Source organism: Scardinius erythrophthalmus, assembly GCF_964197995.2.
Source record: "Scardinius erythrophthalmus genome assembly, chromosome: 3".
Taxonomy (NCBI): Eukaryota; Metazoa; Chordata; class Actinopteri; order Cypriniformes; family Leuciscidae; genus Scardinius; species Scardinius erythrophthalmus.
In genome coordinates, this window is record NC_138223.1 from 12,378,909 (window position 1) to 12,397,863 (window position 18,955).

The 18,955-nt window shown below is 40.9% G+C and overlaps 1 protein-coding gene across 1 annotated transcript in view; it reads left to right on the forward strand.

Moving 5' to 3' along the window:
- The first annotated feature begins 463 nt into the window (after nucleotides 1-463).
- The window catches only part of pcdh7a (protocadherin 7a), a 34,386-nt gene continuing 15,894 nt past the window's right edge, over nucleotides 464-18,955 (forward strand). Inside the window, exons 1-3 of the mRNA XM_081361670.1 lie at nucleotides 464-746; nucleotides 884-3,799; nucleotides 4,575-5,291. Coding sequence (XP_081217796.1) covers nucleotides 1,238-3,799; nucleotides 4,575-5,291 — 3,279 coding nt within the window. The 5' untranslated portion in view covers nucleotides 464-746; nucleotides 884-1,237. The remainder of the gene's footprint in view (nucleotides 747-883; nucleotides 3,800-4,574; nucleotides 5,292-18,955) is intronic.

An 18,955-nucleotide genomic window follows, 5' to 3' on the forward strand; every position in this document is an offset into this window, starting at 1 on the left:
TTTTTTTTTTTTTTTTTGAAAAAATACATTCAGTGTCAACAAGTACTGCTTTTGCTGTGTTGATGCACATTTAACAAATTAAACGGACACAGATGCTTAATTTTAAATGTCCGTTCACATTTAGGACAGTGCTGTGAAAACTATTTGATTTAATTAGTTGTTCTGTTTTGAGAAAATTAAGTGCTTCGCTGGACTTGTCTAGTTATATCAGTGTATTTTTCGCTTCTGAGGTGTTTTGTTTTGTGGTCGTATGCAAACACACCCCCGGTATTTGCGCGTTTAGACTGGTTAAAAGGAAAGCGCGAGCTCCTTCGAGACACTCTCGGTCTCCCGTTTCATCTGAACGGTCGAGTTACGTAGCGAGGGAAGTGTTGCAGTGAACGGAGGGAAGAGAGAGGGAGAGGTTGAGAGAGAGTGAGGGAGAGACTGCAGCATCATTTGAGGGACGTTCACATGCAGTGCAGTAGAACGTGCAGGTGAGGGGAGGAGGAGAATGCGGGACTTTTTCCTCAAACACTTCACACACATCCACCACGGACTCCGGAGGAATTACTAAAGGCTTTTGTTGCTACTTCTCTATCCTGCTCTCCATCTTTCCATAAGTGGCTAATTTACGTGCTCTGAGAAGTCGAACTGAAAAGCTTTTCTCTTTGTCAAGTTCACCGTAAAGGAATCTATAAGAGCTTGGCACGCGCTCGTAAGACTGCGGGAAAAGATTGCCAATTTTCCTCCCGCTGTATTTTAAGGTAAGAGAATATATAATTTCAGGGAAAGACTTTAAAAGGCACTTTGGCTTCTTCCCAGCCAGTAGCGAAAGCTCTGGGATGCGAATGTGAGAGCTGAATTCACAGACAGATCTCTTTTGTGTTCTACTGCATTGCAGTTTAAAACAGTGAAAGCGCGAGAGGAACCCGCGCTCCGCAGCATCTCAATGAGCCGGACAAAGTCATTTAAACTGCTCAAATTTGACTCTCGCTTACTCCTAAAAGACACAAAGGAACATTCTTGTCCGTAAAAGAGCTGTAAAGACTTATCGCCAATGCCGATGTCTTCACAAAGTGGATGTGTTATTGTATCGTGTTGAAAACGTGACTGGGGAACTAAAAGACTGTCGGATAAAATAAGATTTTGCCAAAGGAAGCGTTTATAGAAATTATTCGGTGGCGAGTCTGTTTTGGACCGGAGGAAACTGCAGATAGAGAGTGAAAGAGAGAGAGAGAAAGAGAGAGAGAGAGTCATGGGGAGCAGGAGCGTTGGCGCAGTGCACTCCGCGCGCTGCTACCTCGTGCTTATCCTGCAGCTGCTGACTCAGCTCCCGAGCGCCAATTCAGTGCTGCGCTACCGCGTGGCGGAAGAGGGGCCGGCCGATGTGCACATTGGGAACGTGGCTTCAGACCTGGGGCTGTCCACCTCTGGGATTGGGACTGGTGATGTCACTTTTGCTTTGGAATCTGGCTCTGAATACTTCAAAATTGACAACGTCACTGGAGAGCTTACCACAGGCACCAGGAGGATTGACAGAGAGAAGCTGCCGCAGTGTCAGATGATATTTGACGAGAATGAGTGCTTTTTGAACTTTGAGGTGTCAGTCATAGGTCCCCTGCAGAGTTGGGTGGATCTGTTTGATGGCCGTATAGTAGTCACAGACATCAATGACAACACCCCCTCTTTCCCTTCACCAGTACTCACACTATCTGTTGAGGAGAATCGCCCAATCGGCACTCTCTATCTCCTTCCTACAGCCACAGATCGTGATTTTGGTCGCAACGGCATTGATCGCTATGAACTTATCCAGGACAGTAGAGATGGGGGGTCATCTTTGCGCCGACCTGCGAATGGCCCAACAAATGGGAACGGTGGTGACCGTAGGAGAGGGTCAGAAACAGGGTCGGGGCCTGCCAGCAGAAGCAGCGTGTTTGAACTGCAAGTTGCCGACACACCTGAAGGACAGAAACAGCCTCAGCTGATTGTGAAAGGGCCTCTGGACCGTGAAGCGCGGGATTCTTATGAACTCGTGCTACGCGTTCGTGATGGCGGCAACCCGTCCCGCTCCTCTCAAGCTCTGTTACGCGTGTCCATCACAGACATCAACGACAACAGTCCACGCTTTGAGAGAGCAGTGTATGAAGCGGAAATGGCAGAAAACGCCCCACCTGGCACACCTGTCCTGCAGGTGCGTGCCACAGATCGTGACGTTGGCGTGAACGGGCAAGTTGAGTATGTGTTTGGAGCAGCGACGGAATCAGTGCGGCGCCTCCTGAGGTTGGATGAGGCATCAGGTTGGCTGAGTGTTCTACATCGAATAGACCGTGAGGAAGTTTCACAGCTACGTTTCACCATCACAGCCCGTGACCGTGGCCAACCACCCCGCACTGACCGCACTACAGTCGTTCTCAATGTAAGGGATGAAAATGACAATGTACCCATAGTCGAAATTAGAAAAATTGGACGAATTCTCGTTCGGGATGGCGCTGCAATGGTTCCAGAGAACGTGTTGGTGGACACACCAGTGGCGTTAGTGCAGGTGTCGGACCGTGACCAGGGAGAGAATGGTGCGGTTACCTGCACTGTGGTTGGGGATGTTCCATTCACATTGAAACCGGCTGGTGAGACAGCTCTAGCACCTCCACCAGCCACGGATGATGCCTTTGAACGAAACAAAAAGAAATATTTTCTCCACACCTCAGCACTTTTGGATTATGAAGCTACTCGTGAGTATAGTGTCACTATCGTGGCGGTGGACTCCGGTAGCCCAAGCCTCTCTAGTAATAGTTCCCTTCTGGTGCGAGTGGTGGACATAAATGACCACGCTCCCACTTTTGCCCAAAGCTTAGTGGAAGTGCATTTTGCAGAGAATAATGCCCCAGGAGAAAGAGTGGTCACTGTTGTGGCGGCTGATGCAGACAGTGGCAAGAATGCAGAAATTGCCTACTCACTGGATCCATCTGTTAATGGAGCTTTTTACATTGATGCTGATAACGGTGATATTCGTGCCACTGGGACACTAGATAGAGAGCAGAGGGAACGCTATGAGTTTCGTGTGATAGCTCGAGATAAGGGCACCCCGTCTCTGCAGGGTTCTGCTACCGTCGTAGTCCAGGTCACAGACAGAAACGACAATGCCCCCAAATTTGTCCAGGAAGTCTTCACATTCTATGTCAAAGAGAACCTGCTCACCAATAGCCCCGTCGGCATGGTGACTGTTACCGATGCAGATGAAGGCGAGAATGCAGAGTTGAGTCTTTTTGTTGAGCACGATGAAGAGGAGGGTGGAGAGGAGGGGAAGCAAGAAGTTTTCTCCATTGAAAATAACACTGGAACCATTTTCTCCTCTGCATCCTTTGACCGCGAACGGCGTAGCGCATACTCATTCCGTGTGCGTGCTGTTGATGGCGGAGAACCGCCACGGTCTGCCACCGCCACGGTCTCCCTGTTTGTCACTGATGAAAATGACAACGCGCCATCCATCACATCACCCGCTAATGATTCATACACCCTCCTGCCATCCGCTAGCGGGGCCCGGACTGTAGTCCGCACAGTCATAGCCTCTGATGGTGATACAGGGTCTAATGCCGATGTCCGCTATGCTCTGGTAGGCGGAAACCCTTTTCGTCTGTTTGAGATTGGCTCTAGTAGTGGGGTCATAACCTTGGCAGAGCCCCTGGAGAGAAGACACAGGGGTCTGCACCGCTTGGTGGTCCGGGTCAATGACAGTGGCATGCCTTCCCTTTGTGCCACAGCACTGGTGCATGTCTTCATCAATGAGAGCTTGGCCAATGCTACGCTGGTGGATGCACAGGTGAGACACATCAGTTGCAGCATGCTGTTCAAATAAACTCAAACAAAGTGTAATTCAATATAGAGAAACAATAACTGTTTGTGCTGTTGAACAAAGAGCCAGTGTAGAACAGAACCAAATAAGAATAATTAAAGTTTTAGATTTAAATTTAAGAGATGGGGGGGGGGGGGGTGTTCAGATTTAAATTGAAATGAATAATTTTATTTCACATGAGAGGATGGAGCAGAGAAGTGAACTGCAGTCAGAAACTTACTGATAACTTTGCACAACTAGGAAATCCTAGTACGAAATAGCACATTTAAAAAAAAAAAAAAATATATATATATATATTGCTGTTTATAAATATTCATGCATCAAATTGCTGTTGACCCACATTGGATATTGGATAGAAGGAAACACACACAAATACAAAGATGAAAGTTACACAAACACGCTCACACACACACATACACACACACAGTCACACTTGCCTGCGCAGAATAACTATGATTGAATATCCAAGCCTTGACATGATAATTGAGAAGTCTGGGCCTTGCAGTGGGGATGAATGTATATGTGTGCGTGTATGGTTCAGCAGACATAGATGTAAAATGAGGATGCAGTTATCAAAGGGCAGACACACCATTTATGACTTTCCATTTTTGCTCTCTCTCTCTCTCTCTCTCTCTCTCTCTCTCTCTCTCTCTCTCTCTCTCTCTCTCTCTCTCTCTCTCTCTCTCTCTCTCTCTCTCTGTCTCTCTTCCTGCCTCTGTATGTCCGTCTCTCTTTCACTCAGGTGGCCCGCAGCCTTGCAATCCCCCTCTATATGGATATTGCAGGTGACCCAGACAGCGAGAGAGCTCTGGGTAAACAACGCCTGAGCGTTGCTATTGGTGTCCTGGCTGGTGCTGCTGCCGTTATTCTGGTGATCCTTCTGGTTGTGACAGCACGACAGTGTGGGGTGCAGGGTAAGAACGGCTATGAGGCTGGCAAGAAAGAGCCAGAAGAGGACTTTTTCAGTCCACAGCCTCCCCCTCTACAAGCCCAGGCCTCCCAAAATGAACGTGGGCGCAAACCACGCAGAGACAAGCGTAATAATGGTACTGCCAAATCTGAGCGTTCTTTATACAGTGGAATTATGACGGTGAATGGCTGCAGACGTGGGGGAGGTGATGAAGAAGAGGATGATGAAGAAGCAAGCAGTGCCAGTGAGAGGATTGCGGCCCGTTATTGTGCAGCTGCTAATGGAGACCCCAGCAGTCCAAGGCTAAGTGCGAGACGTCACCAGTCAAGCCCAGATCTGGCCCGCCATTACAAGTCCAGCTCACCTTTGCCTGCAGTGCATCTTCAACCCAACTCACCACCCGTGGAAGGCAAGAAGCACCAGGCTGTGCAGGAACTGCCCCCCACCAACACCTTCACTGGCAACGGCACCAGTAATGCAGACGCCATGTCACTCAGCTCAGACCAGTGCTCCGATTATGGCTGCCAAACTGTCAAGTACAGCAAACAGGTAAGAATATATAGATATATGACTCAGTTTCACCACTGCACCTTTAACAAGTACAAAAAATGTTACAAGGCTTGTCAGGACAAAAGCCTCAAGCTTGAACTAGATTTGGATCCCAAAACTAACCTGAATTCAGTGAGTCCTGTGGGATATTCCCATATTATTTTCTTTGAGTAAATTGATATGAGATTTTCCAAGAAATAAGCTGGTATATATGAAAGCCATTTTCCACCTCAATAAAATTGTGAGATAATGTTTAAAATAAAATAAAAATAAGTCAAGCTGTGATATATATAGTCACACTGTGAGACAAAAATTGCAACTGTGAGCAATAAAGCCACACTGTTAGATATAAAGTTGCAATTGTTACATATAACGCCACTTTGTGAGATATAAAGTCACATTTGAGATCTAAAGTCACAATTGGGACATTGAAATCATGAGAAGTATTGTCACAATTACATTTTACAGGCGGGAACAGGCTTCCCTGGATGGATAACACAAGATTCTATCTATTTAGCTACAATATTTTGCCCGTATCTAGTCAATGGCCCTGGGGTTCATTTGTATTTCTGAGGCAAATTTAACGAAATCATATCTCATCAAATACAAAAGAAAAAGAAAAACTACGACAAGCACAAATGTAACAACTTCTGCAATCACCCTGTACTGTTGTTGCGTTACTGCGCGTGGAGTGGTTAAGGTTATACGGTGCTAACTGCCTGCTCTCCTTTCCAGGAGTAGCTACTGAAAATAGACTGTCGAAGAGAGGATAAATGTAACCCATTTTCTCTCACACCACCATAGATCTCTTTCCTCTTGCTCAGTCTCTCTCTTTTTCTCCTTCTGTCTTGCTTTCTATCCTTCTCTCCATCATACTCTCTTTATTTTTCTGTCTTTGACACTCCTTTACATGGTCTTTAATTTTTCTGACACTTTTGGAAGTGTTAAATATAGAGTGAAATATACAGTGTGTCTACCTGCTTTGAGCGGAAACTGGACAGTGTGTTTGACAGGATGAGCGTGAAACGCTTGAGGGAGAAACCATGCAGGCTTGCAGAGTTGTCCTTTTTTTTTTACTTAATCTGTCATCTTTACAGTTTTATCCAGGTCAGATATTTAATGCAGCATATCCAAACTGCTAGCTTAGCACTTAACAGAAAGCATTAAAAAAAGATTACCTGTGCACCCTTTGACAGGTGCTTTGGACAAGCCCGAACCAAAGGGTGGCCTCATACTATAGAGAGACATGGTTAAATTGAACACTGGGATCGCATTACATTTTCTGACAGGTGTTGGGAGCTTAAACCAAATCCGCGGAGGTCTACACGCAAGATATTGAGTCCTAAATGACATGTCATTTTTGGTCTTTTTAGCATGACTGACAGTCGGATTGTAAATCTCTTTACCCAGAGCCTAAAAAACAGCTGATGCAGTCGTTAGGGAAATGTGCGCCTCACAAGACCTAATCAATCTATCCATGCTGGTGTGATCCTGACCGCAGTGGGTGGGTTAATCCAATACCGAGTCAATCCTCTTAATCTGCTGACTTTTATTTCCTCTGAAAATGCTTAATAGAGAATTCGGTCGTGTAGTATGTGCTTCTGCATGTGCATTCATACTCGGCCAAGAGTTTGGTGTGTGTGAGAGAGCGTTAATGCTTACTGGTGAGTTTGTTGGACTCTTTCTGACGGTTTAATCAATTATTGATCACACTGTAATTAACTCCTCTACCGTGGAGCTTTGTGACCTAGCCTAACTTGAGCCCGGTGCAGACGGTGAGTGTATGCGTGCGCTTGGCTGTTGCTTCCATGATGGGACGGTATAGCGTGATAGGAAGCCAATACCCTACCGCTGTCTGAATTTGCAAATAGGCCTGTGTGCGGACACATGCATAAATGGCACTCTCGGAAATTGAACGCCAATGAAAATGGTAATCTTGTTGACCTATATCTGTCTCACTCTCTCTATTGCACGTCTCTCCCATCTTCTATAAATGCACAACTCAGCATTTTCCTAAGTGAAACTCCGAACTCCCTCTTTGCTGATGGGCACTTTTGCTATAGCCCCTCTCCTTTACGCTCACTCACGCCAACACATATCGACCGGCTGCATCCTGTCCCCAGGTCGGCCCACATTCCTGTCATTTTAATAGACACAGTGGCAATCAATATACTAGGCTTGTTAATGTTGCTAGCACCGACGCACACCCGAAGACGTGCCACTCGGGTGTGCAGGGTTAACGGTCAGACAGGTGGGCAGTAGGTGAGTCTGTGTAACTCAACACACACACTTGGGATCAGGCAACAGGTCAGATGGATAGCCGATACACTTGACACTCACACTTGCATGCTCACGAGGGGCCATGCATATGCTAGTGAGGGCCGACTCCAGAGATAGATATTATAAATTAATGGAGGAGACCAGTGATGGAGGGTCCAGGAGACAGTGGGAGACACATGGGGAGAGAGAGAGAGAGAGAGAGAGAGAGAGAGAGAAATGAAGGGAGATTGCTAATGCTAACCTCACTTTTGCAGGGCTGTATTGATTTTCATTGGGAAAGCATTATGAAAGCTTTTACATGGACGTGCACTGCAATTGTTATAAAAGATTGAGAATGATGGTGGAAGTATGTGTGTGTGTGTGTTCGACCTAGCAATGTTATTGGGAGAAAATTGATGAGAAATGTCAAGAAGTCTTCTAAATCTGAAGAGGGAAAAAAATCTAATTTTTGGGAGATCCTTAAAAGGAAAAATGGTAAATTAAGTCACTAAATTATGTTTTGATTCACCTCTAAAAATGGCAGTTTCTTTTAGGGACAGATGTGGGTTTAGAATGGAGTGATTAGAATTAGTGATATTAATTGCAGACCAATATAAGGTAATTAGAAGACCTAGATACATGAACATTTTCAATTCTCTCTGTTTCTGCTTTGTTTTCTGATTGTCTCTCTGATCACATTTAATGTCAACCGCTCGATTAAAAGTCATTTAGTGTAAATGCAAGTACACTTGCAGTAAATAACCTCAGTACTGTGTACTTCCCATAAAATTGTGCTGGACATCTGTGAAACGCAAGGCTATAAAAATGACAGAGGATGCTTTTTAGTGGCCAAGTGTAACGTACTGAAAAATGAGAGGTTAATAATTTATAGATGACACATTAGGTTAGTAACACTGATGGCCATGACCAGATGGGAGGTGTTCTCATGTGACCACCACATATCTTTACAACAACAACCATTAGTGCAAGGTTAACTCATTGTTTATCCATATATTCCTTCAGTGAAACTGAATGATAATTGAGAATAGAGAAGATGTGTAAATAGTGTTTACATGTACCTGACATTTAATCGCATATGTTATATTTCCAAGGGGTCCAAATATGGAGAAGCTTTCTGATTTATTGAAAAGTTATTCATGCAGAGACCTTAAAGTCAGCATGAATTGCTGTTCGCTCGCAAACCCATTTTATTTCCATAATGTGACATATTTCCAATTGAAACAAGATTTTCAGCTTGTAGAAGAGAATCAATTGGGTGTTAAAAAGGGAGTTTTTTTATCAGAATGGAGTCAGACTGAATTCAAATTTGCTACAATAATGCACAGATAGCTATTTGACTATTGATTAACATTAGCCAATAGCCTGCTTAGTGATGTCAGCGTTACAATGAAAATTAATTTCAGTCATTTTTTTCTTTTGAATAACATGCAGTGAAGAATCATTCAATAAGCAACCACAAATGTGCATTTGGAAAGTACTCGGGGTCAATTGAGACTTAGGGCCAATCTCATTTCTCTGTCTTACCCCTTCCCCTTCCTCTACCCCTTTGTCTGCGTCTTCCCCTTGCCCCTCGATACCGAGTGAAGGGGGGTAGGGAAAAAAGAACATTTCTCTAAGAAATGAGACACCACTCGATTACCGTTTGCGTCATCTTCCCTTTCCGCTAGCTGGCTGCTGCTACGTCAACAGAGGCGATACGCGTTGACATAAACAAACGAAGATGCCGTCATCTCGGGTTGTGATATCGATTGCCTGGTCTCTCTTTATCTTTGCACGCTTGTGTGCCATCAGTCAAAGACGTTGATTCATTGTATTTAACGGCGGCGCCGGCGACACCATAGCTAAGCAAAACATTAGTAAACGGCAAATAGCGCATAGCTGCTAGCTAGCGGTTAACTAGCGATTCAAAACAAAAACATTACAATTAAAACCGCTTGAACATTTTATTAAAAGTATCATAAAACACGAGTGTCATTAAACTGCTGAAAATAGTTACATTTGTGCGACTCACTTCTGAGAAATTCCTACCCCTCTCTTTCAAGTGTGGTCCTCCGCAGACTTCGTTTCAAGGGCTATGTAGCCCTACGCCTTGGCCCTAGCCCTTAATCAAAATGAGAATTGGGACGCCACTTCCCCTCACATGAACGCGCAAAAACGAGGGGAAGGGGTAAGAGTAAGGGGTAAGACAGAGAAATGAGACGCAGCCTTAATGTTGATTTTTAATGTTGAATGTTGAGAGTGAAAGAAGTAAATTTCATTCAAGTAGGTCATATGGACAGAAATGCTGGGAAAACACAATTTTATTAAAATATCTTTTTTTCATATCTCCGACACAAAGGCTTTTTTTGCCACGTCGTAAAAAAATCTGAAATGAGCCAGAGAGTCAAGGCTGTCAGAGCTTTGTCATGCACAGTCCTTTTCGCCCGACTGTTTCAACCTCAAAATGAGACACGACAGGAATTTAGGGTATTCCTTACCCATATACTCTCAGACAAGCAGCAACAGAACGAAGAAAACACACACACACACATTATTAAGCTGAGATGCAAAGGTATGCATGGAGATGAAAAGTTCCCATCCTCTTGCATCAGTTTCTAGCACAAGATCTAGGCCATGACTCTTTGCTGTTTCTTCCTCTGTGTCCAGACTGGGAACAGTCCTTAATTTGTATTTTAGTTCGTTTTTTTTTTTTTTTTGATAAAATGATAAAACTGCAGTCACTTCATTGTCTTTGCAAAAGTAAGTTGTAATATTATGCTTATGTTGTGGATTTAGCTGACTAATTTCATATACTGTACATATAGGATGCATTTGAGTCAAAGTGGTTCAGTTAACCGGTATTCACTTCTTCCAGGTCAAGTAGGTCAATCCCCAATGTACTATGATTGGATTATTAAAATCAATTCTTTCTATATTTACCTTCTTACAAAAACATTGCTAGTGCATTGTTATTATCCTGCAGTGTTTCTTTTTTTCTCCGATCTACCAACAGTTTTAAATAAAATCATTTAATCACCTCACCCTCGTTAAAAAAAAAAAAAAACCTGTCAACAAGCATTTTTGTCAGTAATTTTGTTGACTAGATGAATACTGAATGGGAATCCTTTGTAAAAAGATGCTAATGGAATGTTGGAATCAAAATTATTCTTCATCATCTTTCAATGATGCACCATACTTTAGTTCTGCAGCCAAAATATCATCTGGCCAAATGTTTAATGGCTATTATTAGAGATATTCCTGTGCTGGCAGCCCTCTAAAGGCATCAATTCCACACAAAATCACACACACACACACACACACACACACACTTAAACAATTAAATACACACACCCTGAGCAGGCTATTAAACAAACAACCCCACACAATAACACACCTCTTTGTTAGCCCTGTGTATTGTGTCTTTAGCACACTGCTGGCATTGAGTGGGAAAGCTCAAGCATTTAGAGTCCCAGTGTCATTTCCTATTCAGCTCTTACTGAATTGCATTCATATTTGAGCCGGCATTAACTCGGCTCTCCGATTCCCTTGTTCCCAGTACTGAAGGTTGTTGTGGGGTGATCCTTTTGTTGTGGTCTGACTGTAGCTCTGTGGTTCTACAGTTACAGTTCAGGGTTACCCCAGTGTCATGAACCAGCCTGAGTATTCATCTTTTATTCAAACACCCCAGGCTGCTTCTGTCACAGCCTGTCAGAGAAAGAGAGATGCATAGTTAAACCCCTGAGTAATTGAAAAAAAAAAAAAAAAAAAAGAGTTAAGTTAATAAATATATAATAGGTAATGAATAAATAAATAAAAATAGAAAGATCAGCTATTTTTGACAGATTGAGAGATTATAAGAAGTATTACTGTATACAAATAAATACAATATAATAAATAGCCTATTAGAGCTGCAGGATTCTCTCAAGATTCTAAAGAAAAAGTTAGTGATTTACAAAACTTGAACATTAGGCTACTAAATAAAATAAGATATACTTCGAGGTTCTGACAAAATGTTCTTTACTCTGTCCATTTAAAAAATGCAGTAAATAGTAGGAAGCATGTGAATCAAAATGTATAAATGAATGGAAGTATATATCCAATGAACAGTTTACATGGGGTATATAGCTTACACACTTTTAGCTGTCCCTACTTAAAAGGAAACACAGGCAAAGATGAATGAAACATTACAGATGTGTCGATTTTAAGTTTTTACCCACAAGTATTTATTCATTTATTATTTTGAACAAATTAATTTTTAAAGAATTGGTTGAATGTCAACTCAAGTCACTAATAAAGGCAGTTACTTTTTCATTGCTTAATCAATTAGTGGCTTTGAATGAATCAGTCGGAAAAAAAAATCGTTGTGTCACAATTTGCCTACTTATACTATGCCCTAAAAGTATGAGTGTGTTTTTTGAGTGTGTAGCAGAAGAGTAGGCAAGCTTTGGGACATAGGCTACTATTCATCACAGTAATTGTGTCTTTAAGGGACCAATCTGTCACTTAGTTTTGTGCATCCTGCCACAGTTTAAAGGCCCACTGAAGTGCCTTGAAACACGCAGCATTATGTGTTGCCGTAATTTCCACTGAAACAGGAAGACAGGGCGGGATATATCAAGCAGCTCCTCCCCTTTTTTTAATAGCCAATAGTGTTTTATTTATATCACAGCAGGGCCAGAGCAGTTGAGCTCGGTAAAGCCGCAGTTTCCTTCTAATCTCCTCCATATCGCTTTAAAAGATTGCATTCTGTGTAGAATTCAAATGGGTCCGATATGTTTTCTGGTACGCGCCGATTCGCGCATATGATCCGCTCTGTGCTATCGTGTATCTGGACCGGAGCTGCGGCAGTTCGCGTGACACTAACATGAAACCAGACTTCCTTTGCCCCAATGGAAAGCATATATGTACACTGTCTGAATCATTCCCTATCCCCATAGTGCACAATGTGCCATTCACCATGTAGAAAACAGCAAATGTGTGAACACATGACCAATTTTAGCCGCAGCTTCAGCGTCTATATATAATGCAGGGGGCGGGACACTTCAAATTCTAGAGAGCATTTGATTGGACAGAAAATCTGATAAGCTGAAGTTGGGTTTGCCAGCTGCCATTCAAAGAAAAAGAAGAAGCTTAAATGTGTGTGCAGGAGAACTGTTATAGTGTGACACACATACGTGCAAGCTTCTGTGTTTAGCATATTTGATGTGCACTTTTGTAATGAATCACTCAAAATCATTTATTTACTATTTTTATCTACCGTCAGATTATCTAAGATGTCGTTGCCAAAACGCGTTGCTATGGGTTGCTTCTTGTTTCGCACTTAACTGATATTCTGACACCTTGAGTTTCATGCTTTCTAACTTTATCTGTGCTTTCTAATTCACTATTTATTTTCTTTTTGTTGTAATTTTTTAAGATATAAAAATATACGTAAATACAGCGGTAATTGTTATATTGGAATTACTCCAGAATGATCATATCTTTATAAAAGTTCACAATGTTGTTGGAGATGAAGTATAATGTGGATAACATTGAATAATTTTTTTTTTTTTTTCATCAGGTTAGATACTGATTCTTAATCACTCAAACCCCTTACTGTCGGTCTCGCATCATGTTTGTAGTTTTTAACACTTTTTATTTGTGTTTGTTGTTGTAATCGAATCCTCATTCAAAGCACGATGAGTTGTGGGCAATATTAGCTGTTCAATTTTGCATACTAATTTCAGCATACTACAGTTTGGGACACACTAATTCTAATTTTTAATACTATTCAGGATGGATATTATGCAAATTGTGACTCAGCAAAACATTTGTTTTTATTCCTGAATGTATCACCGTATTTGAACGAATCGGTTGAATGAATGATTCAATGACTCACTAAATAAAACTAAAGTGTCATTTGCCGTTTTGGTGGTATAATAACAAGTATTTATTCTTTTGAAAAGTCTTCATTTCATACAGCTATTAGCTTTGTCAAATTAGGTTTATACATTACATACCTTATTAAATAACTATATCTGTTAAAACTTACAAATTTCATTTATTGTAAGTACATATATTTATAATTTTCATAAAGATTTGTAGTCTCTGAAATTGTCTTTAGTGAAGCTGTCCTTACTTTGTCTAAATTATCTGTGTGCTAGAACCGCACATTACATTCAAACACTAATGAGATCACGTTGAAATTCCATATGCACTATGTATCAGTTTGGATAACAAAGAATAAAGGGCACAGTCTTTAATTAGCGTTTTAGTCTGTTTGGACTTGCACACTTAATTATAAGTCTGTAATTAGGGATTTTACCTTGGCTCAACTTTTTCTTGCTGAAAGAAAGCTCAGGAAGGAAAGTAGATAAAAACGGAGAGATGAGGTTTTCTGTCTTCCTTTCATCACATTGTTAGGCCTGCGAACCTGATCATTATATTGGCTCACTAATTCCTGACTTTCCATATATCCATGAACATGATATGACCACCCAAGGGTTTGTTCATGTATGTATAGGTGTATATCAGTCAAATCAAATAAGCTTGTGTTTTTAATTGCTCACTTTTACCGCATTGTACACAATCCATGTGTGAACAGCATGATGATGGGGGAAAGAATAGTGGCTGAATGCAGCATTACCGGGAGTCATAGGGTTTGTGAACTACAGTCTTAGAAACGTTCAGATATACTACTGCGACATTATTCTGCTTCAAACCACAGGCTTTACTCTTTATTTATTTGTTTGTTTAGCTATTTGTATATTTTACCATTTAAGGCACACTATAGGAGCACTATAGATATAATCTTTTCTTTGCTTCTGTTGCAAAGGCGCTTTTCATGTAGAAGAAAAACTACTTGTCGTTCTCCTTGGATACAACACTATACAGTCGTCCGCCCCCCTCCGTCTCACAATGAGTGTGTGGGCAAGTTAGGGCCTGTGGGCCTGTTCCTCTGTCTGTGCGCGTGTGTGTGTGTTAGTGTTTGTGTGTGTGTGTGTGATCCCTTACACCTGCCTGTACACGTCGACCGGAAGCCCTCAGAGATAAGGCCTGATGCTTTCCCTACACTGCCCAAGTGTAACAGTGTTCAGAACAACACCCACCACGCTTCAAAGAATGCTAAAAATGCTTGAAAGTAAAGCAACCGAGGCAACACACTTTCTAACCCTGGATCTAAATCCGACACCCTCCCCAATCTGGATCGCACTCACACACAGACACACTCTTTCGGTCTGCTTTTTGATGCGCACACATACAGCAACACCCATAAACACCCATGCACACAACCCGCACACACTCACACGTGGCACCGGCCCCGGGGGAAACAACAGCCGCCTGGGCGAAAATAAAACTCTTCACTCGGTTAGAATTAAATCAAAGCGATGCAAATCAAATGGCCAATTAAAGCCACAAACACGTTTCCTGGGAGATGAAATGCTGACGCCTAATTGGTCGGATAAAAGGGGCAATACATCTAAGAAGACAGACCTGAGAAGGACGTTTTGGAAACGCAGCAATGAGAAGAGAGGGATACGTGTGTGTGTGTGTGTGTGTGTGTGTGTGTGTGTGTGTGTGCGTGTGCGTTTGTGTTGGGAGATTCGCTGAACATAAGTTAGACTGTCAACTATGTGGGCCGTAAGTGCCTCGTTCTCTTTGTAATTTAGAGCGAGCACTTTGCTAAGCGAAAAGCATAGCGTGAGGTGGAAAGTCTTTTTTTGAAGTTCAACAACACAGTAGTTCTTCAGGCTTCTCACAACAGAGGAGGGATTTTAAAGGCGTTTGTGCTGGAAAAACAGCTAGGAAGAAAGAAAGTGTCTGATGTCTATGCACACACATAAACACGTTCAAGCTGGGGCTGGGTCTTCAGTCGCACGACACGGTCAGACAACTCCCGCTGAGATGTCACAGTTGCAGTGTGTGTTTGTGTGGGTGATGACGAGTGAAACAGCTTGTGAGGAGAGGCAAATTCACAGTTTTTCACAGAAAGTGGAAATGTCTGATGAATTGATATGATCAAATAATTTTGAAATTTACAATCGTTTTGGTTCAGAATTTCAACTTATGGTTGCCAACTTCAAACTTTTTTGTTTTACTTGATCAACCTTGTGAAACAGAAGTTTACTTTTTATATTGAATATGCACTTGTAGTGTACTTCAAATCTTAAAAGTATATTTTTCAAAAACGACTTGCAGATTATATTAATTAAATAAAAAAACAACTTAAAGAGAGTACACTTTCATGTATCTTAACACACTTTTAAAGTGTACTTTGCAATAATGTCTTCAAATTAAACGTTTCACTTTAAAGAACATTTCAAATCATTGTTTTATAATCTTTCGTCATGCTTTAAAGAACTAACGTACTAAAGCACATGTAAAGTACTTGATTATAATTGTGACTGTAGTTTGTTATTCGATACTACTTTTATGTACTAAATTGCAACTTCATCTTTACAAATGTGTAATTACAATGTATTTATATATATGACTTACTATTTTCAATAGAAGAGACTTCAAAGTATTTAGTTTACCTTAAATGATGATTGTCAGTGCATTTATCACACTTTAATTATATTTCAAAGACAATAGAAGTAATTATGAAATCTTAGCCCTATGGGTCAAAAAGCATTCTAACGTTCAGTTAATTGCTTTTAATTTGAATTTAACATAATGCATTTTCATTTAATGGCAATTAACATGCAATTAAGTATCTAAAAAGGACTTTTAATTTCCTAATCCCTATTTTGTTCTCTCCCCTTTTTTAAAAAAAAAATGTTGGGTTTTCATGTTTTATGGGGACTTTTCATAATGATTTTTATACTTCACAAACTGTATATTCTATCCCCCTACACTAACCCTACCCCTAAACCTACTCATCACAGAAAAGCATCTGCCTTTTTACATAAAAAAACATCACTTAGTATGAATTATAAGCTGTTTCCATCATGGGGACCAAAAAATGTCCCCACAAGGACAAGGATTTCAGATATTGCCATCTTTGTGAGGACATTTTGTCCCCATTATGTGGGCTACAATTGTTTATTGCTTCTAAATGGATTGATTTTTTCCCCTTTCCTGTGTTGGGTATTTCCAGAGGCAGCACTAAAAACTGTCTTTTCTATTCTAAGCTTCTTAGGTTAGTGATACTAACCTTTTTAGCCTTACGTAGCATCAGACTCAGTCTCCATCAGGCCACTATCGCTGACCTGATCTCCGTTTATATCACCATTCCTTAAAATACAGTGGTTGTGGCAGTTTTGGTGTTTCATAAGAAAACATGGCAGCTTTCTCCCTCAGGAGCGCTGTGAACCATCAGTTATATTCGGATCTGATAAAGCGTACAGTATGATATTCCCCATAACATTTGTTTGAGCTGCAGGCTAGTGGTTTGACACGTTGAGCTGTGGTTTTTGTGTGAGAAATGTGGGTTCAAATCGGACGTGTATTGATTCTATCCTCGTCATTTTAAGTTATCTGTTTACTCTCTCTCCCAGTAACATGGTGAAAAATATACAATATACAGACAACTGTATATATTTACAATATATAACAGATACTTGAGACATAATAATCAAGTTCCAAACGGATGTTCAGGAGGAGCATGTTCATCTAATTCTGCTAATCATGCCACGAAGGATATATACACAGCTGCTTATCTCACTCCTCTGATAATTCGTCTGGCATCTCTCCACCACCCAGACTCCGCCTTAATTTTTATAATTAAATACGTCCGGGAGGTGGGGGTGGACTCAAGCCCCTTCATTGTGGACAGCAAATCCTTCATCACACTCAAGGATATGATGAACATTTGAACTCATGAAATTGATGTTTACAACAACCTGGTCTTTAAAGAGAGGTGCCTATATTGTCAGGTGTCTTTATGATGGTTTATGCTGGTCGTGGATTGGGTTTTATTAAAGTGCAGAGTGATTTAATGTTTGCATCTAAAGGTCTGAATATTTTATAGCCTAAATATACAGATGGAGAGAGAAAAAACAGTAGCAGAGGGAAAGGAGAGCTGAACACTGCTTTGAAACTGTAGCTTGTCAAGTTATGCTTTTGGAAAAGTAGTTAGCTACTGTATAATAGGCCTACCTTTTTTGAAATATGTAGTTTTTTTTGTTTTTTGTTTTTTTAAAACATGAACTTCAGCATTTGACAGATTTATTTACTCTAAATTACATGAATAAAGCTAGAAAACAACATAATTTATATTAAAAACATAGTGACCAACAGTGACATTTAGCAAAATATTACTACAAATATTAAAAGGTAATTTTATATATGGCTAGAAAATGAAAAATTGTCACTCAAACATCTGCGCATGGACACAAATGAATCCATTCCATATATTCCATATTATAAACATTTAACAAAATATTGTTTGAGAAATTATTGCTATAAATATTATAATTTAATATTGTGTATGACAAACGAAAATACTACATTGACACAAATGTGAATCGTTTTATTGAACTGGTGCATATAAATAAATTGTTCAGTTTATAAAATAAAATAAAAAATCTGTCTCCCAAATTCTCCGTTTGAGATATTTATCCAACACCTCAATTTGTTTAGTGTTTTGTACATTAAACCACTACTTGTTGGAAAAAGTCACTTGTATCTGCAAGCAGTTTTGAAAACAGCAGAAATACTGTCAGTCTGAAAAAAAAAGGGATCTTAACTTTGCAGTGTTGCTACTTTTAGTTAGCTACTTCCTGACACTAGATGTTAATTATGCCTTGGTCACAGAAAGGGCCTATTCTCACAGTGGACGTCATGAGATGAACCTAGATGATGAAGGCTTCACAGAGATGAGCGATTGCGTCTGAGAGGAACTGAGAATGGGGGGCGGACTGAATGAGTGTAGTGTGTACTGTTAATAACACCCCTCTGTGTCGCACGCATACACACACTGAGATTATTGTCACAGCAACCACAGCATGTCGTGAGACATTCGGTGTAAATTTATGTGTGTCACAGGGGTGTGTTCACTGTCTGGGCCACTGAGTAGGTGTGTGCGAATTTATTGTTTCGTGTTCAGAGACTGTCCAAATCGCATGATTTCGGATTTTTCATCTCATCACGTGTCATCTCAGTGACAAGTTTCTGACAGGAAATTGTGTGTGCATTTGTTATGTGGCAAAACTGCATGTAGCATAACTGATTAAAAAGGTCGTATATAGCATGAGCTCATCTTCTTGTGAAAATAACTCACCCGGCACGGGACATACTTATACAGCTCATTATACACACATTGTAAGACATCCTTATTCACTTCATTGTGTATTTTTCTGTGTCTGTAACAGAACTGCATTGTTTGGTTGCTGGTCAGTATAAAATGGACAATAGGGGACGGTGTGTGTGCATGTGTGTGTGGGTGTATCTTTTCGTCACAAGTGGGTATTCATTAAAATTCA